General features: G+C 40.3%; 1 protein-coding gene across 1 annotated transcript in view; it reads left to right on the top strand.

Annotated features, from left to right (window-relative positions):
- The first annotated feature begins 1,460 nt into the window (after window positions 1-1,460).
- The window catches only part of cspg4 (chondroitin sulfate proteoglycan 4), a 66,916-nt gene continuing 47,193 nt past the window's right edge, over window positions 1,461-21,183 (top strand). The window contains exon 1 of the mRNA XM_017714971.2: window positions 1,461-1,615. Within this exon, the coding sequence (XP_017570460.2) occupies window positions 1,537-1,615 (79 nt within the window). The 5' untranslated portion in view covers window positions 1,461-1,536. The remainder of the gene's footprint in view (window positions 1,616-21,183) is intronic.

Genomic DNA, 21,183 nt, shown 5'->3' with positions numbered 1-21,183 from the left:
GCACTCTTCAGCAGTTCTATATATGAGAAGTTCAGCAATAATGTAACCTGTCTGCCAGCACAGTTATTGCGAGGCCTGTAATAATAAAAAAATGAATATTAGAAGCGTTAGCCCATATGTGCCTCCTGGATCAACCCAACACAATTCCTTTCATTTCTGTCCCATCAAAACATTGTAACTTTTTGCTTGTTCTTTTCTCCATTTTTTGAAAATTCCAGCTGCTGTTTACATTACACCTGCAGTGCTTCTGAAAACCTTTCAATAAACGAAAAGTGCAGGTATTAAGAACTTGGAATTTAAAGAACCTCCCTATAATGTAAATGTTCTTTACCAATTCAAGGTGGTTGTCCTTGAAGCTTTACATTATGGTTGCTGTAACAAATTAAACTTAGCTGAAATCAAAGTAACTTATTACTTAACTTTCTTGTATATACTTTACTTGTCTCTGAAACTTTAGTCAGTCAGTAAACAATTCGTAAGAATTTGTTATTAGTCAACCCCCACCCCCACTAACTTTGTGGACCTAGTAATACATGACTACAGCATTGATGGGGTTCAATCTCACAACCTTCTGATATTGGGGTGAATGTTGCACCACATGTCACTAGATGCCACATTTTAACGTTAAAACAAACATTTTTTACCCTGTGTTCAACATTTCTGGACAGAAATCTGGGCAACTTCTTGGCTTGCTATGTGGTGCAACTAACTTATTAAAAAGATAATGATGCACCTTAAAATTTTCAGTTTAACCTCAAATAACTAAATTCTGTTAGCTTTGTTGCATAACTTTTAGTGATTATTCCTGATCCTAAAAGGTTGTGAGTTTGTATTCCAGTGATGACACAACCACTGAGAGTCCAGGGGGGAAAAAGCTTGGTGGGACTGTGTAATGAAAAGAGTCCCAGCCAGTTGAGGGACTGAGTATTATAACTTTTATACTGTTTACCTAACTTAGATGCAAAACTAAAAAAGTGAATGATTTTAACAGTGTGGCAGTTGAAAAAGTTTTTAAAAAGGTTCTCCAAACTTATGTATCCCATTTACAAAAATTACTCTCTAAAGAACCATTCATTTTAGAGTTTTTCAGGATAGTAAAAGTGCTCCAGAAAACCTTTGATTTAATGAATTAAAGTTTAGAGTTCATTTTAAAGTTAAGAGCATGTTTTTACTTATCCTAGAATGTTTCCATTTTGGAGATGAGATTTTTTTATGAGGACATTTTGACTCTTCTGAGAGAGAGAGAGAGAGAGAGAGAGAGAGAGAGAGACAGAGAGAGACAGAAGAGAGAGAAAAAAAGGAAAAAGTTGGTCAGCTCCTTCTCCAGGGGCATTGCAGGGCAGGGCTGTGTGTGTGAGGGGTGTGTGCAGTAGGGGCGGTGGGTGGACCCTCTGGACAGTTTTGGGGGGGTACAGGGTGTCATTTTGGGGCCTGGCTGATCCGCCCCCTCCATGAGAACACCCTGAGCAGACGGTCGGATCTGTAAACGCGGGTGAGCTCTGTGAATGGAGAGCTAGACACTGAGACTGGGACTGCATGGACAACATGAGAGCGCTGCGGCTGCTTGTGTGTGCTCTACTGCCCCTGCTCTGCTTGCCCCAGACAAGCCACGGAGGTAAGAGAGCTAAACTAGCCCACAGTCCAGAAATAACCTTTACTTAGAGCTGCATAGATGACGCTGAGCTCAGGCTGAAACTGCACTGAGAAAGTTTGCAAACTTTTCTCAGTGTCATTGCTTTGTGCTGAATAAGTCACATCTGTACAGTCTGACCTTTAAAAGCGTGGCTGTGTGAGGCGGCTGAGTCATGTGAAGTATGAATGGAGTACAGACAGGAGGCTGCACGCGTGTGTGTGAATGTGATGGTAAAGCTGTATGAAATGTCAGCATCATCACTTACACACTTAAACTCCAGGCTTATTATTCAGTGATTCATCTTATGGCTCACTATTTAGTAGCTACAGTGTCAAATAAATAGTTATTGTACAGCTATATTTCATTCATTAAGGTACACTTAAACATACAAGAATGGTCATTAAGGTCCAATCGTGCAACTTCAATATGCTTTACGAGTACACTGCGTTCACTTTCCTTGGGCAGAGATCAATATTTGAGATGTTTTAAAATAGAACCACAGTAGAAACATAGTCAAGATAAGCTGCATGGAGGCATTGTTACTTAAAAACAGTGATTGTTATGAAATACGGTACAATTATGCTCCCTAACTAAATACACTGAAGACATCCCACCCCAGTGACAGTTCAGTGCCTTTTTTTCTGAGATTATAGTAGAAATTCTGTTAAATAGCTACTATGAAACTAATCTTAAACTGAAACTGCTTATTGAGATGCATTGAGTCAAGTGTTCTTACTCCAGATTAACCCTTTAAACTCCATGACAATTATTCAGTAACTATTATGAAACTAGTAAGTAAGTTATGTGGTGATGATGGTGAAGAAATGAAATATGCAATTATGCAAAGTTGAAAAACAAGCTGCCAATGAGTGGTTTGTAATGAGTCTTAGGTGGGCTTTTTGGGTGGGCATTTGACTGGTGTGTGTGACGTGTAGGTGAGTAAGATTTTACTGTTAGAGGTGGAGTTAATGTGAGAGAGGTGGCAGAAGTAAGACTCAGTCAGCATTCACCCTTACATTCAGCCTTCAGAGAGAGAGGGGGGCAGAGAGAAATAAAGAGAGAAGGAAAGCAGAGATAGAGAGGGGATCATGAGGAGGGGAAGCAGAGGGAGAGAGAGAGAGAGAAGGAGCAGAACATAGAAAGAGAGGAAGGAAAGGAGGGAAAGAAGGAGAGAGGGGGAATGAGGGAGGGTGAAAAAGGAAAGAAAAAGGAGAGGGAGAAGGAAAAAGGGCGGGAAAAGGGGTGAAGAAAAAGGGAGAAGGGAAAAAAAGGTGAAAGGGAGGGAGAGACAGAAAGAAAGAGAAGAGGGTGAGGGTGGAGGAAAAGAGAGCAAGAAGGAGAAAAAGGAAAGGAAAGAGAGTGAGAGAGAGAGAGAGAAGGAGGAAAAAAGAGGGACAAAGAAAAAAAGAGGTAGCCAGTGTACAATGCTTCCACAGTGCTATTCATTCTCTCTGTCCCTCCCCTCCATTAAACATGTTTCCGCCCAGCCGTTTGAGCGCGTGTGTGTATGGTGTGTATGTATGTGTAGGGGTTTTGGTATCCGGTAGATTGGGGTGGGAACTCCGCCGTGGCCAGCAGCTCTGAGCGGGAGCGTCCAGGCAGAATTAAGAGAGGCTTTGAGGAGCACAGATCAGTACACACAATTCACTCTGGCACGAGCCGCTCTCAGCCGTCCACAGCTGCTGTAGCGCTTTTGTTTCTGCCTCTCCCTCACATCTTCACAGCCACTCTCAGCTCTGCGTGTTAATTAAAAGGGAAGTTAAATGGGTATTAAAGAGGCCTTTATTGAGATCTGATGTCAGGCTTTGGATCATTAGAGTGGCAGCGGATCAAAGCGCTCAGAGAAAGTCTACAGCAGAGGGAGAGGGAGACTCCACTGTCATCTTAATGAGACCCATTCAGGTGTCTGATTGAGTCCTATTCCTTAACTTTGATTTCACTTTCACTGAGGGGTAAAGACAACAATACAAACCATGCTAACTCCCGACAAGAGGTCAGTAAGTGCTGTCAGTCTACCTCAAATGACTAATATAATGTTCTAATTCCTAAACCACATGCAGACCTGTACTCAAATTCCTTGTTCTCATATCTGCACAAGTCAAATATTATATGGATTATTTTGTAGAGCTAATCAAAACCAGAATCATTTGAAATGATATAATGAGAGAAAATTAGTGAATGAACTTTTACAAATGAACTAAGGTGTAACAAAGACAACTGATAATGCTTCAAAAGTTAAAGCATATGCAAAACACTGTTGAGTGTTTTTGTGTACTTGCTACAAGGTCTTTGTGGTATTTAAGCTTGTTTTTATGGCGTAACTTAGTGGTTGTTAGGTGGTTGGTATCCCAGGTGGTTGCTAAGGTGTTCCTAGGCCTTTGCTATGCTATCCCAAGTGGTTGCTATGGTGTTGCTAGGCTGTTGCTATGCTATCCCAGATGGTTGCTAAAGTGTTGCTAGGTAATTGCCATGGTAGTCCAGGAGGCTGCTAAGGTTGATAAGCTAGACTGTCTAGCATATTTATATGATGGTGACATAAGAAAAGTGTTCAAAAACAATTGGAACAGAGCGACTTTAAGATATATCCAAATTCCATTTCCAGGGTGTTGTCCCATGAAAAGATATAATAAGATATTTGCAGAATTGTGAGGGGTGTACTCACTTTTGTGAGATACTGTGTGTGGCTGATTACATTGATCAAGGTTCGAGAAACCAGTGGGGGCCTATTTTGTATCGATTTTCAGTCTTTTAAACCCTGGCATAACTTAGCGTGAGGGTCTCAAAAGACATGTTGAGAGACTTCTTTTAACAACTGTAGCAGACACGTTTACCATCAGAATCACATCTGAAGCATGTCAATGGCTCTATTATTTCCACAATTTTCATTTTTTACCATAGCACCTCAAAGGCAAGCATTTAGTGGGCGGGGCTATGAGCATTGGCAAGACAAAAGCTGCAGTCTTATAAGATCAATTCATTTCAGGTGCATTGTAGCCTGTATGTCTGGCCCAGAGTTGCATGCTACAGTTTTTCAACAGGATGAACTGGAATTTTCCAATGCTCTTTAAAGCTTGACCAACCTAGCAACAGTTGCTATTAAGGAACGCATTTGTGTGCAGAGCAAGGACAGTTGTTACTGAATGATAAATCTCAAGATTAATATGTAAATAATAATAAGTCTGTTGTTTGCGTAGCTCAGATATCTCTCCATTGTCTATGTGTGCATGTGTGAGAATTTTGACCGGCTCTGAGCTATAGAACGCTTCATAAATCACCTCAAATGCTTCTCAATGACCTCACTTCCTCTCAACTGTTTATATCTCCTTACTGCACTACCAAATAAGCACCACCTACACAGGCAGTGTGTGTGAGTGTGAACTCTACACTTTAACTCAGCCTTGATATGTGTAGCCAGATTAAACAGAGACATCAAGGGTGTGTCCGTCTGCAGAGTCACAGAAGCTGCAGGCCAGACGTCTGTACAGCAGTGCAACTCAATCTTCAATCTACTACCAGCAGTTACTGAGGACACTGAGTTTAACATGTGATGAATGTAGCTATAGAATAAAAATGGATCATTGGATATGCTTGATGTAATTAAGCCAGGCATTTCCATTTAACCAAGTACAGTGTGTGGACTATGTTGATACAGTCCTGTGGAAAAGTAAAAGGCCAATCTTCATTTGTTTCTTTTCCAGTCAAAACAGCCACTGATGACAAGTTATTCATTTTTCAGCATTAGGAAAAAAGAAGAAAATGTGTATTTAACAAAATTACACTGAGTTTTCCTCAACAATTAAATGTAATTTCATTTTTTAATTTATTGTGTTCACTCTTTGCATTTGTTACAGCTTACATTCTTTTCAGGAGACCCGTGTTGAGTTTTTCAAAGAAATCTGCAGGGATATTTTTCCACACCTTCAAAGCTCAGTCTTAAAAGTTGGTTGTATTTTCTGTTTCTCATGGTCCGAATAACCTACATACAGCGCATTTTTTCAGATGTTATGTGAGAGTGGAGCTTGCAAAGATGAAAGCTTTAAATTCTGTTTATCTGATGAATGTGTTGCCCTGTATGGTTCTTAGGAGTCCTGGTTACTCTTTATATAATCTTACATTTTTTTTAATCTCCAGTTTGGGAAATTTATGTTTGTTCATTTTGAATTGAATGGCTGTTTGGACTACATAAATGGGTAGTTTCTGGGTGGTATCTGTGTATATTTTCAGTTTGAAGGTCAAATAAGCTCTTTTCCTTTGCTTGTTTGTCGTCTGACAGAATGAGTCTTTTTGAACTGTGATGAAAATTCATATGCAAGCTGAATGTGTTTATATCTCCTGTAGTATGCTTTCATGGTGACTATACTGTATAGTATACACAGAAAGTAACCTGCAAGCAACAGCTCAGTTCTCCACGATGAATAACTCTGCACAACGGAACAACGATTCGGTCTCCTCTCAGTTCTCCCTCTGCTAACGTCACCGTAGAAACACTCCACACAAACAGGTCTTCAGCAGATGGGTTTTTGAGGCTATACAAGGAGTGTGTGAAAGAGAGAAAGTGAGAGAGAGAGAGAGAGAGAGAGAGAGAGAGAGAGAGAGAGAGAGAAAGAGAGTTCAGTGTGTAGCTGGCAGGGTAAATAGTGTTGGTAGAACTCTGCACATTGGATTAATAAACAAAATATTTGCATTTGGAAATTGGCCAGATTAGTCTGTTCATCTCAGTATTCATCAAAAGGACTGAGTAGGAATGGGGCAAGTTAATGTGAACACACACACACACACACACACACACACACACACAGATTGAATAAAAACACACAATCCTGCTGAACAGAAGGCTGGGACCAGTCACACATACTGCCAAACATTTATCTTTGCTAATCACACACCACATGCTCCCTTGTGCTGCTCATGAATTGATAAAGGCTGTAGACTCATTTCTTTTAGGCAAAAGTTAAAGCATATCTTACACAATTGCTTGAGCATTCGTGCTGAAATGATAAAGAGCATCCAGTTACATCACAGGTGTGTGCATCCAAGAGAGGAAATGTTAAAGCTGTGCCAATACTGATTCAAATAAATCTGCATAAAATAACTGCACTGATGTGAGTAGTGCTACACGTAAGCCCTTAAGCTCAAAAAGGCTTCACCTTACTTTCAACTCTACATACCTTCCTTAGTAAATTCATACCAGTGATCGAACAATTCATAGTAGCTACTGTATAATGAATAATTAATAACTGAGTAATTAGACTGTTTTCACTTTACTGTTTTAGAGCAGTATGTTGGATTCAGAGCTTCACACTTCTCTACACAGGTATTAATTGTGTGTGAATTTGAAAATGAACTGTTTGTATCATACCAGGTCTCAGGAATGCCAAAAAGGCTTGAAATGAAATTTCAGCACCTGATGCTTCCATGTAGACAGGAGGAAAGTGAAGGTTTCAGTTCTATCCCCATCATTGTAAACTTAAAGCAACAAAAAGGTTGGCATAAAAAAAAAAATCTAATTCACACAATTTGTAACATAATTAATATAAGTTTGTGCCAACGTATCATATGATTCTGACACTGTATGACATCCTGTATCCATAAAAAGTGAAATGCATAAAAAAGTGAAGAGCATAGCTTAAAAACAGTAGCAGAATCAATCTCAAAGCTTGAATTTTGGCTGTAGCTTTGTACAATTTTATATATAACAGAATATCATACAGTGTCAGTAACCACATAAGTGAGTCTATTTGAGACTGAACAACACAACACAGTTTGATGCAAGTGTGAGATGAAGTAGGAATGCAGTTGCACAGTGCTAGTTAAGAAGTCAACTTTAGACTGCACAGGATTAGTATCACCAGGGATGTGCTGTAATTTGAGTGATTACCGATTCACTCTGTGATTTCGTTCCAGCGTGTCTGCCATGTCTATAGTTTTTCATGTCTGCTAAGTAATAATTCCCTCCTATACCTCGTCAGCTCTACAGTAATAATAGTCCTGCTCAAATTGACATCTCAGTACAGTAAAATGGATGTGGCTGATGTTGGCTTCCTATTTGTCTGCTTCTTGTTCGAAGTTACTGCTGGACCATTTCAGGTAGGATGAGAAAATTTGAAGCTGGCAAATAAGAAGCTTCCTAGAAAATGGTGCTCCCCTTTAATTGTACTTTTCTTTCACCTGAAGAAAAGGCTATCAGCTAAAATGGGGCTTGATTTGACCCTTAATCATTAAATTCATGACAAGCCCTCTGAAATCCATACCATTTTTGGTATGAAAACGCAGTGCATTTTCTGTCTTATTGGGCAGTGTTTGATAAGTTAAATGAACCCACTGTACTGGCCTATTGTATATAGTCTATAGACCAGTTAGCTGCACAACATGCTATTGTTCAGAAGTGTTGTGCCTTTCACATAATGCTGAGATAAACATCTGTGCAATGATGTTTTGATCTGGGGTATTTGCAGTAATCTGGGAAATTACACAGATTCTTTATTTTGTAGGAATCGGCCAGGCAAATCACAAATTTATTACATTATCAGACCTCCTCTGGTAAAACTAATCTTGCTCAAATTATTGACCACATTTGGGGAAAAGCAGGAGGAGGAACTCAGTAGAGTGGAGCTTCAGCAGCTTTGGCTCATGTGAACAGCAAGCCGTAGCGTAATTTGATGGAAGCATAAATGGTTTCCAATGCAATCTTCAAGAAATCCATTTAACTGTTCAGTGTGATAAACTGAGCTGATAGATCAGCTCTAAACGGTTTCACATTATCACAGCCCTCTCCTCAAGTTGGTGTATTTTTGGTGCTACAGGTTTAAGTCGCACATCATCCTCAGATCGTTCTACTGATTTTTATAAGCACTTATTGAATTCTTCCTTGTTACATGACGTTTAAACTTACTAAATAAAAGTGTTCATTATGTCTAAACCTTTAGGTAGCCTTTTGGAGGTACAAGCTTCCGTCAATTGTTAACTAATTAGCTTCACAGTTCCAGACACCCAACATGTCTTGGATAAATGAAACACTGCAAATTTGATTTTTTGTTGAATTGTTGTTTATTGGTGCACCATTCCACCAATCCTAGAGACAGAGAGAGAGAGAGAGACAGAGAGAGAGAGAGAGAGAGAGAGAGAGAGAAAGAATGATGTTTTACGCTGTACTCGGGGGTACTTTCTGGATATAGATGTGACATGGCATGAGCAGTCTTTGAGCAAGCTCACTGTCAAAACAGATCAGATTATATTTATGTGGGAGATTTTAAATAAGCCCCTGGTCCTTATACACACACACACACACACACAAACACACAGATGCACACCTTAACTCAAATCCAAACACAGCCCTTATTTTGGTCACAACACCCACAAAGATCCATGCATAACTTGGACCTTTTCTGGACAGGGTTATATGTCAGGGTGTACTGGTCTAACCCCTAGTGACCCTGAGATCAAATATTAACCTTAATGAGTTATACTTCATGAGGCTGCATCTCACGCAATCTCTTGTAGGTCAGTTGCTATTTGGGATATGGGTGTGGCTGTTGCGCAAGTTGTTCTCTCATAAAAAAGATGAAGGAAAAAAAAGAATCTCTTCAGTTTTCTTCCTCTCTGTTTATTTACTTTGAAACTGAAAAACTACTGTGTTGCACTTTTTATCCCAGGGCATCCATTTTTAATGGCCCTCATTGGAAACAGTCATGAGGAGAGTTTCCCTTCTGAGGGAATGCTGCACAGAGATCAGAAAGGGAGAACGAGAGAGGCAGAGGGAGGGAGGATTCTTTACTAAACTGGAAATAATGCAGACGCAGATGTGTGGAGCCACTCATGTTCTATAGCTGTGTCACTGAAAGCTCTTTCAGGCTTTTCTCACATGCTTTGAGGAACACTGCTGGATGGGTCACAGTGAGAGAGAGACAGACATTGGGTGTGGCATTCGGAGACTACGTTTATACTCAGACTAAACACGCCTGTCAGGACTGATTTTAGAGCTAAGCACAGTCGAGTTCACAAACAGCACAGCTGGGAACGCAAGAATGACAACCATATTCAGTCATGCTGTAGGAAGCGGGAGGCTACAAGTGACTCAAATGCAAATAGGTTTGGTTGTTAAACTGCATACAAGAACTGGAGCAGGTGTCAGTGTGGCTCCTTCCTCAATTCAGTCTTTCCAGAATGTATGTTCAGTATCACTGCCATCTTTATTTGCTTCTCCCTCTCACCAGATTTTCTTGTTCAGGGACAGTTTCACACAGCTGCCTCCATGCTGGTCTGTGTTCATACCTAAAACCACCCTGATGATTGTAATAGCAAGCTTGTTGTGCACTGATAACTGTTCTCTCCTTATGGGGCAGAATGGAAATAACCAATGGGAAGGTGAAGATGATAGTGTGCACATACCCTTATGACCAGTTTCTCTGGACTAAATAGGATTTTTAATGGTGAAACACCTGTGGCATTGCTGTTTAGTACAAGCCTAGGTTTAATCTCCAAGAATGTCCAATTATTGGGAGTTCAACGCATCGATCAAAACAACTCTTACAGTAAAAGATCAGGGTTGCCCAAAGTGTCCTGCCTTCTTTATTTTTATGTTGTTTCACCCTCAGCCCACCACAAGTTTTGGCTTGTACACCCAGACAAAAAATCTGGGCACCCCTGTTACAATCACACCACAGTCCACTACAAACTCATACCCAATGCTAAAGATACTCAAAGAGAAGAGCTGCCTGCTGCAGAAGTGGGGAAGCAGTATTAGTCCTGTAGAAGAGGCCTCAACATATAGTTACAGTGCTAATTAAAAGATGAAATTTGAGAAATGAGATTGATGCTAAGTGCCTATTTTAGATATATGGTGTTGAGGTTAATAATAACCTCAGAATTATTGACTCCTACTTGATTTAAATAGTATGTGTGTGATTTGCTCTAAGAAGCAGCTACAGCAGGGCCTGGGCCAGCCTAGGTCAGCCAGCTTGGAAGCCGATGAGGTGCACACTACAACCATGGCGACTTTTACATGGCTGCAGGCCACCATTGGTCTGCCAACATGTAAACACAGCTTTAGCTTTTTAGGTGGAGATGGTGAAAAGGTAGCTAAGCTGTACTCATTCCTACAGCTGCAGAGTAATATTACTGATTGATTGGCAGGTGGTTGTCATCCTCGCAATAGTGATGTCTCTATTCTAATAAATTCTAGGTGGCACCCTCAAGTTGAAAGCTGGGCTTACTCTGGCCATGCTACTGCTCAGAGGTGGTACATTTTGAATCCTTAGTTTCACAAAAGTATAAAGCAAAAATATTGTTCCATATCTTCAATAATTCGATGTCACAAGATTTGGAAAAAAAGAGATTTATTTACCCATAAATGCCTCTACACTGCAGTGTACCAGTTTTGTAACTGTTGCTGATGTTAATGCATGACTAGACAGCTAAAGCAACATGTTCAAAGTTCAACATGACGCTCTCCAGCATTCAAATAGACTAATTTAATTTAAAGTTCCTCTTTTTTTTTAGAGTTCCTCCTTGCAATGAACAAGCTCATGTTTTCTGTACATACTTCTGTTTCCTCTATTTACATGGAAAAACTTGCCTTCTTAACAGATAAGGCTTCCTTTTTTGCAAAGGTTCAACCATATTAATTGGAATTCTCAGTGTACGTTCAGCAAAACATTGTGATGAAGTGCGCAAAGACTGTGGGCCCAGAAGTGGCATCTTAGATGATGGTGCATTCCTTTGAAAAGGAAGACTGGCAGTTCTATCATCTAAAATAGATGAGTAAACAACACTGAGGTTGTATAATCAGATTAAACTGTGCAGCACTGTCAGCTGTTTGGCCTTGGTTTGTTGATAATTCAGTTTCATGCTGTGCTGTGACACCGCTCCCGTCTAACTGTGATTGTAATTAGATTAGGATGATAGGTCTGGAGTAGCTCATGTGTTGGTGAGTAATACAGCTGCACTGTGTGCTGCTGGTGGTGGAATCCCTCAGAGGAGGACAAGCACTGACTCACCATCAGGAGACAGCAGAAGGAATAAGAGAACATCACAAGGCTTTCCTGAAAGAGGAACGCTTTCCTTTCTGCTTATAAAGAAACTGGGCCATCGCCCACAACGCTGATCCTCACCATGATTTGTTGTAGGGCGTTCCAGCCTGCCAGCAATCACATGGAACAGCCTGAGACATGGCTGTGCTGGTTGCTTGGTAACAGCCTAGAAAGTGGCTGCGGATCGGTTTTATTTGAGACGGTAGCTTTATTTTGAAATAAACTCTGTCGGTACTGTAGCATGTGGTGACCAATCCCCAACACAAAACACCCACAGCCCCAGACACATTAAAACACAGATGACATATCTTTAAACTAACAGACAACAATATAACCAATATTAAATGTCTCTTTTATGGGAAGCACCCAACTCACATGAGCCTCTATGGCAGCGCAGGAGCAGTAGCAGGATGCTACAATATTTTAAATAGAGCAGTTACAACACCAGTTATTGATCTGTCGTCAGCTTTAAGCTCTACAGTCTTAAGATGTCTTAATCCCACCAGTGGGTTTTATTACACACTTCTATAACCTAAGAAAGGCTCCATTAGTTTGCATTGAAGTCCTTGTATTTGATGAATAATAAGCCTTAGTATGTACCTAAGCCTGGAATGGAAAGGGGTTAAAAGCAAAGAATGGAAAAAAACATATTTGTAAATGAGTAGTGGGAGTGTGAAGAATATTTTTAATCCTGTCCAACCGTACATCTTTCCAGCTATTCATTCTTTGACAACGGGCCCTTAAACCCATTTAACTCTGTCGCCAGAGGAATTATCGTGGTTGCGTGTCCACACTGGCTACAGTGAAACACGTCAGCATGTAGATTTAGCTCTTTCTGTGTGCTGCCATGTTTTCTATCACCATATAAAAGAGGCAATTCAGACTGCAATTTAGATCAGTAAGAGATTATTCATTTTTTGTTTAATCAGAGTAATGAAAAAATGTGACTGACTTGTGACAGATTCCTTTTTTTTTTTCAGTTTTTTGCTCAGAAGGCCGAGAGTGTGAGAAACTAAATTAATGTTTGGATTAGATCATGTTGTTTACAGATCAACAACAGTGCTGAAAAATCACATTATTAACAGAGGTAACAGAGACACTTTCTTGCATTAGCCTTCAAAGGTTAAAGTCTAAAGAACAAATAAAAGGTTTTTCCTGCAATCATATCGCCAAGACAGATACCCACACACACAGCCTAACATCTGTACTGTAGAAGGTTGACTAAGGTCATGAAACCCTTCTCATTTTCCTTTCTCACACAAAAAATATTCAGTACTTTATCCCAATTAGAGATGCTTCTTTGACCAGTCTAAATGGGAATCTATCCCCGCTCTCCCGTGACTAAAGCATGATCTGGTTTGGCAGCAGGAGAGAAAGTGGAGGACGAAAAGAGTGCTTTCCACTGGGAGCTAAGCACAGCTGTTAGCATGCCTGCGTGTCAGCGCTAGCGCTTTCTCTTGTCCCACGTTAAATCTGCATCATGGGCTAAAGTGTTTTGGGAAGTTTGCACAGTTGCTCCCCAGAGGCACAATCGAGCAGTGGAAAAGGAGAGGCTTTTGGCAGCCCCATACATGCAAGAGCAGTCTGGATAAATATAGCTGAACCATAAAGAGAAGGCAGTGCCTCACAGGGTGCTGTGAAAGGCTGAGGGAGTGGGGGCTGTAGTGGGGTCTTTGGGCAGGGTTTGGTGGGAGCTGGGGCTCACAGTGACTCTTGTGTTCGTGGCCAGAGCCATGTCGTCATCGGCAATGCATGAGGGCTTAAAATAAACTGGAGGAAAAGGCAGACCTGGAGTGTAACACTGAGGAGAGCGAGCTATTGAAATCTCTCTGCATGTCTGTCTCACACCTCTGGGACAATAAATGCTTAGACCTATAAGGGCTGGTCTAATTTAAGCTGGTCTTAATTATAGCTGCAGAGTGCTTGTTAGCTTTCCCCCAAGATCCCCTCTTGTTGTATTTTGTTTTAATTATTTCCTCACTCATAGATTATTGAAACAAGAAGAAGTTTGGTTGAAACTACAGAGTCTAATGTCTCACGTAATATACAAGTACAATTGGGGCAGTCGTGGGCTGGAAGTTAGGGAACTGGCCCTGTGACCGGAAGGTTTCCGGTTCCATCCCCAGTGCTGACAGTCCATGACTGAGGTGTCCTTGAGCAAGACACCTAACCCCCAACTGCTCCCTGGGTGCCGTGGATAGGGCTGCTCACCGCTCCGGGCAAGCATGCTCACTGCCCCCTTGTGTGTTTATTTACTAGTGTGTATGTGTTTCACTTCATGGATGGGTTAAATGCGGAGGTGGAATTTCCCTGATTGTGGAATTAAAAAAGTATCACTTAACTTAACAAGCAGTGGTGTAGTCAGTGTATACACACACATGTATGCCATACACTGACATTTGTTTACTGGGCTGTTTCAATAGACAGTTTTCTGATGATAAGCTTATGCATATACCCACTTACTCCACTGAATTCTTTAAAGGCAAGAAGTACAATTTCTTTTGTCAATTTGTTGAACTTGAAGATGAAGATTGAAATGAAGTTGAAATGAAGATTAATGAACAATTTTGATTGGCTCATTTTTATCTGTTATTATGGTTACCACCACTGGATACTACCTTGTTAGAGTTTTTAACCAACTGCAGCCAACATACTGATATGACTTAAGCTAGCAAGAAAAATAACATTTTTGTTTGTTTTTGACATTGAAACAAATGGAAAAAAGAGGTCTTTTGAACTTATTAAATATAATATCAATGATTATATAACAAATAATGTAATTATTAATGTAACTATAGCAATTCTGGGGGTTAAATTAGCTCACAATAAATCTCTTTAAAAGCTTATTAAACATTAAGCTGGTGGAGAAGGTGTGAGTTCCAGAATGTACAATAATTGTATTTTGTATAAGATACTTATGTTTTTCAAGTACAATTATATGCCACGATTTCAGACTATGTCAAGATAATGTATGATTTTATACTTTTCATGAATTTCTTCAAATAAATGCTTGTTCTACAGCAAAGTGCTGTGGTGGCCATTCAGTAGGCTGACTTGCTTACTGGGCTGTGTGAACCTAAGCTTTCCAGGCTAACTAAGAGTGAGCACACACATCAAAAGGCAGAACACATCTCTCATCCATCACCTTCTGGGCTTATATTTATATCAGATATATCTAGCAGTCATGTAGATACCTCAGCAGGCTCAGCTTATGTCCCATGAATTAACACTGCACCGTGTGCAGATGAGTTCTTTACAGACTAGTACGAGGAACTATACACCAACCGGCCACTTGATTATGTACACTTCCTTGTATCCACATTCATTTTGCATTTTATTAGCTCTGCTTAACATATAGGTGCATGAAATAAAGTTCTGCAATCACAGACTGCAGTCCATCTGTTTCTCTGTGTAATTTCTTATACAGTTCCTCAATGGTCAGGACCACTACAGAGCAGATATTACCTGGGTGGTGGATCATACTCAGCACTGCAGTGACATGATGGTGGTAGTATGTTTGTGTATAAGTGGGTTCGTATAGTTAAATACGCGATATAGTTAAACAGTAATCATATTGGGCTCCAAGTGACACTGACACTGTTTTCACCCTGCCATCAGGAGTTGCCCAAATCCTGCAGCTACAGTAAGAAAAAAAATCATCAAAATTATCATTATTGACAGTGTTTTGGCAGTTTTGCTGTGTAGGTCCTTAATGTGGATTCATCAACCACATTGCATTAAATCAGCTTCATTTCCCTGCCAGTGTAAATACCTATACCTAATATTCTGAAGGTTACAACTTATTGACTGCTCACTCTGCATAATAAACAGAAAGTGAGGCAAGACTAAATCTTGCAAAAGCATATGAAGGAAATAAGGAAGCTCTGTATATGAACTCCAAACATTCTCCACCTCTGTCCTCAACCAGCACAAACAGAAAAGGCGGAGAATAATGTTTATCTTCATAATGCATCATAGAGGGTGAACGGCCTTGTGTAAATTAATTTCCTCTACTAAAATGTAAACAGGTTGGACATATTTTATTTCTACAGTGCTGTACAATAAAGAAGGGTTTTGATCGGGATTTTGCCCACCTCCTCCACCAACCCATATTTAGTTCAATCAAAGGTCTTTTAGTAAAAGCTCACCGACCTCAAGCGGCTATAGTAGGCTCTTGCATAAAAACATGATAAGCAGGAGTCAAATTTAGACTTGAATTCAAAGCACTCTGGGCACAGTAACTCACAAACTATTTGGTAAATCATAGCCTTTGAACAACAGTGAGTCATCTGGAGAAAGCACGGAATCTATCTGGAGAATCTAAACCATCTTGTGCAGAGAGCTGCATCCTCCAATAAAAGGTGCGGTATGGCCCTCGGTAATCACACTTCCAAACTGCATACCAGAGAAATTCTTGAGTCAAATGTGTCACTTCATCTGTGTCAGTTTCACAAGAAACTCACAAAACAAGAAGCAAGAAGAAAAACTAAATTTCGTTTGGAACCTGGCTAAATAATGGGCTTTGTAGGCCTTACAGTCATTTAACTTCCAGTCCAATGTGACTGTTTCAAGTAGTTCTTATTTATCTTATTCAGTGGTTCCAGTGCCTGAAACATCTTTACTTAACTGGCTCTCAACTCGTTCTAAAGGTTCAAGAAGTTCTTTTAGTGGAGCTGATATTGAGCGCTGCTCTTGTGTAGTGCTTTCTCTGTGCTTTCGCTCTGCATTGTGAGTTGGAATCGAATGTATTCAGGCACTACCTGACATCTGTGTCAGCTGATTAGAATTCCACAGACTTTCTGTGGTTTTGAGAGGAACTGGGTTTTAGACAGAGTTCCTTCTGTAAAATATGAGCAAATGTTCTGACAGAACTGCCTTGAACCCTCAGCAAAATAGTGGAAAGGCAGGCACACACGATGAAATCATTCCATATTGAATACAAATGTCTCACTCAGGCATGCGCCTAACTGGGCTGAATTTCATAATTGTAACTCAGTTGAACAGGCACTTTCCATTCATGCAACCCTAGAATAGTGAATGCATATTGTGCTTGTGATATTTAGATAGCATTTCAAGGACAGCTTTGGCTAAAATTATGATGTAGCAGACAGTCTTCAGTCTCCTCTAAGAGCTCAATGCTGGAAAATACACACTGTGGTTTGTTTGAGCCTTCATTGGATACAGACATAAGATTTCACAAAGACATTTATACTTTTTAACATTGTGCTTTTCCCAGTGTATGAGCTGTGTTGATTAATAGGTAAAATATGACAGTAATTCATTGTAATTTACAATTTTGTTGACTTTTAAGTTTGTCCTAAATACTCTACACGTAGGGACATGACAATTGTTTTGTGACATAGTTGAATTATGGTCCTGGATAGTCATGTACTGAGTAATCTTGGCTATCGGCCTTACCATTTGCAGTACTTTGGGAATATTTGGTGGGATTTACAGTACTTTGCTGATTAATAGCCCATTGGCAAAGCAGTCTACAACAGCATAGTGTAACCAGACATGTGCTTATAATACATAAATGAGAGTCTACAGCTGTTGAGAGGACTGTCCCTTCACTTCCACCGGTATTCAAAACCATCCCACAGCCCATATTTCATGTGTAGAAGGCAAATTCTAATGAAAAAAAAAAATCTCTGCATACAAGAGAGAGTTTATGAAAGTAAACTGTTAAAGAGGTGTTCGTTCACTGGAGAGTAAAATGAGACTACTTAGCAAGTCCATTTGTGCAATTCAGCTTTGTATAACAGACTCTAAATACTGTGTGTTGGACATCAGCAATGTGCATCACATACAGAATAGACTCTTTTAGACTCTAGTTCCTTTGTATCACCATAACTTCCTCAGCTAATCAGCTCTGAGGGTTTGGTCATGTGAGAAGCTGTTTAAAGAAGAAGAATTTATAAATAAAGCCATTATAAAACGTGTTATGGGCTTGTGTTGTTGTCATGGGCAGTGAGAGTCACCGCTAGCTGCAGACAGCCAACGCCCTCCAACAGGAGCCAAACCATCTGGCAGTGAAAGGGGAACCCGCTTCTGGAAAGAACTGTTACTCAAGTGCGTCTTACTCAGTTTGGCAGAACTCTTTCCTTTTTTGGTCGTTTTTTAGACGTAAAATTTCTTCACACTCGCTCCCCAGCGGCACTTTCCACATGTTTCAGGCAGAACATGACGTTTTTTTGGAGCGCTAGCAATTATCAGAGACAAAGCGTCTTTCTTGCAGTAGCTACTCCTGTGAAAAATAACCTTTGTTTGACTTTTGTTTACTTTTCTGTGCACTGTTTTTCCTCTTCCACCCTGTTGGGCTGCCCCTCCTGTCTGGAGGTGGGATCGGCCAGCGCCTCGTAAAGAAATAAAAAAGGAACGTTCTTCCAAGGGCTCGTGCTACCACCTCAAAGCCTGGCAAGGGTAGATGAACGGAGTTTCAAACCCAGCACACGTTTCTTCCTGGGCTAGTGGAGAGCGGTGCATTCACATCTCCACATCCCTCATCAAAGGCTGCTCGCTCTGCTGGCACAGTTAAGCGAGCGTGTTTGCTGTGAACGCAAGCACTTTAATGACTTAATTGACTCCAACATTCACTTAATCAGGGGAAAGGAGTGGCCTTGGTGGAGTGTTTAGGCCCTCAGCTGCTCCATGGCCCTGAGGAGGGACAGAATAATGGATAGACAGACAGACCACCTCTGAGGCAGGCCAGAGGCTGCGTATACACATGCACACATCCTCATGTGAACTGCCTTTCTAAGTGAATGCGTGCCTAATGGCTTTACTTAGCGTGTTTCTGTGTGAGATTGTAAGCTTTCTATAGCTCTTCACACATCCTGCTGCACACAGGACTCAGGAGGGAAGAAACAATCCGCAAATGCACACACATCGATGCTCTGAAACAACACTGCTGCCAGGGCTGCCTCAAAGAACCTCGTGAATGCACTTCAAGGTGCCACCAGTATCGTTCATTTAAAGAAATGATTTGTCAGAAATCTAATTCAGAATTTTACTCTTTTATGAAATGAGCTAAGGTTTGGTGTCTGATATGTTTGGTGCTTATTTAGGATTAATGTAGGCTAAAGGCTAACAGCACACAAACATGCTAAGTCATTTGCCTCAAACTGTATGAGTCTCACTTTTGTGATTTCTGACACTATATGACACTTATAAGTACTGTATCTACTATTATTGTTGACAAAAATGAACAAAATGGACAAAACTCAAAGACTCTGACAGCAGTTTGGCTATGTTCAGGCTGAGAGCCCAAATCAGATTTTTGGCATATCTAGATTGCATCTCGATTGATTTTAATAGTCTGGACAGCAAAAGAAACACACGAAACCTGATTTTTGCAAATCAGATCCAAACCAAATTTGGAGGTGGTCTGAAGTGCAATTCCAGTCAGATTTTCACAGATACGTCTCAGTCTGGATGCTCAAATCAGATTTCAAAGTGTCTTTTGCATCACTTGCAACGTGACAAACAACGACGATGTCAAATGCAGGGTGATGGGAGTGCTGTGATTCACAAAAAGTGCCAAATGTTCATGCTTATACTAGAGGAGTTTGGAGGTTAAGATGATGGACTTCCATCTCTCTTGCATCTGCATTTGAAATTCACATCAGCGTAGCTGCACAGTTACTGAAACCTGCAAATACAGTGTTAACAGTCATCTCAAAACATCTGATTTGAGAAACACATCCAGTTTGCCTGCAGTCTGAACACAGCCATAAGCATGCAGTTTGCTTGATGCTAGGCTTTCATTACTTGTTAGTCTCATACCTGCTTTTCAGAGAAGCAGCAGACACCAACCATGTCTTGGATAATCAGCTACATTTAGGGTAAGAGGAAAATTTAGTAAAATTTGATTTTTTGCATTGCTTTAAGAGGATTCACTGTAATGCAACAATATAGATATATACATTTTAGAGGATATGTTGCTTTTTCAGTTGTGACAGTGTTGCGCAGGGCCAGAGCAGGACTACAATGGTGGAAAAACAGGCCAAAAATATATTCATTTCTGAACAGTTAACTTTATGCTAGATATAATTAATTTAGCAGAGAACCGCTTGACCACTGAGTTCAAATCAGGTTATCTAACAGCTTTATTGGTTGGCTAGAAAAACTGGAAAAATGTTTCATCTTTAGTGTTTCACACTCTGGACAGTTAAAATTCTACAAGCTAATGCTAGCTAGTAAAGTTCCTGTGAGGATTTCTCATGGAACCACATGTTTAATTATATCCAATACTTTCATTTTCATTGTATCCTCCTTAAATGTTCTTGTCTTTGCGCATTTTACAGCTGTTCTACATCTTTATATGATTCATATATGAAAACTGCTACATTGGTAAGCAAGAAAAAATACAGCAATCTGTCAAACACTTTAGAACACCAGCACCAGTTTCATACCACCACACCAAGTTTGAACAGGCTTATCTCCAGTCACTCTATACGACTCATTAAGTGACAGATTACAGTCAGCTTAAGAGGGTTGAACTGCTTGATGATGGTCCTGCTGATTTAACCCTTAAATTACTATAAACAAACACTTTGTTGTAACGTTTGCTGTTTTTCTCTGAGTTCTTGTGCTCTTATATATAGGATTATATAAGTTAGCCTGCAGTAACTAGCCCAAAATACACTATGAATTCTCTTGATTGCTCACTCTAGCACTGGTGCAGTGGTAAGGGAGTAGCAGTTTGCTGTGTGTGTGTGTGTGTGTGTGTGTGTGTGTGTGTGTGTGTGTGTGTGTGTGTGTGCGCGTGTGTGCGTGTGCGTGTTTGTGTGTGTGTGTGCGTGTGTGAGTGTGAGCACGCACACATAACCAAGCATGTATTCAAATGCAATGTGAGCGGATTTGCTGGAGTGTGACTGTGGTTTGTTGGTCTGAAGGAGGGACCGCACCAGTAGACCAAATGGGAGCTGGTGCCGTCAGCCTGTGGTCTCTCACACACGCAAACACACATGCTCCCACAATCCTACTTGTCATTAACTTTGATCAATGGCACTCCAAAGTATATCCAGTTATATGGATTGATCCAGGCCAGTGAACTGTCCCTTGTTATGACAGATCAGCGTGAGTGAGAATTTCTCAGGCATTTGGTGGTTAGTAGGTTTGCTGAAGAAGCTCTAACGTCATCCAAACAAGCTCCGATTAAACAGAGCAACGGCTCATAAAACACGGAAACTATTTCATAAGCTACTTACTTTAATGACATATTCACATAGCAGAAGTGTGAGCAATGAGATTCTGCGGTGACGGTTATGACCTCAGTTCTTACCTTCTGTTTGGATGCTTTTAGAATATTAAATCCTCACAGGATCTGTAAGTGAACACATCTCAAAGGATATTAGAGAATGCAACTTAGTCTAGTCTTTCATGTAGTTCTAACTAGTTTTGAGTGCACAAAAACACGACGCATTAATGTTACTTGATTTAAATGGGAATCAGTTTCAAATGAAGAAAGCAGTATTACATGTCCTAGAACACAGTTAATTAAACACAAATTAAACTGAA

This window comes from Pygocentrus nattereri, chromosome 11 (assembly GCF_015220715.1).
Source record: "Pygocentrus nattereri isolate fPygNat1 chromosome 11, fPygNat1.pri, whole genome shotgun sequence".
NCBI lineage: Eukaryota > Metazoa > Chordata > Actinopteri > Characiformes > Serrasalmidae > Pygocentrus > Pygocentrus nattereri.
Note: the sequence above shows the minus strand (reverse complement) of the source record. Positions and strands in the feature narration are given on the sequence as shown.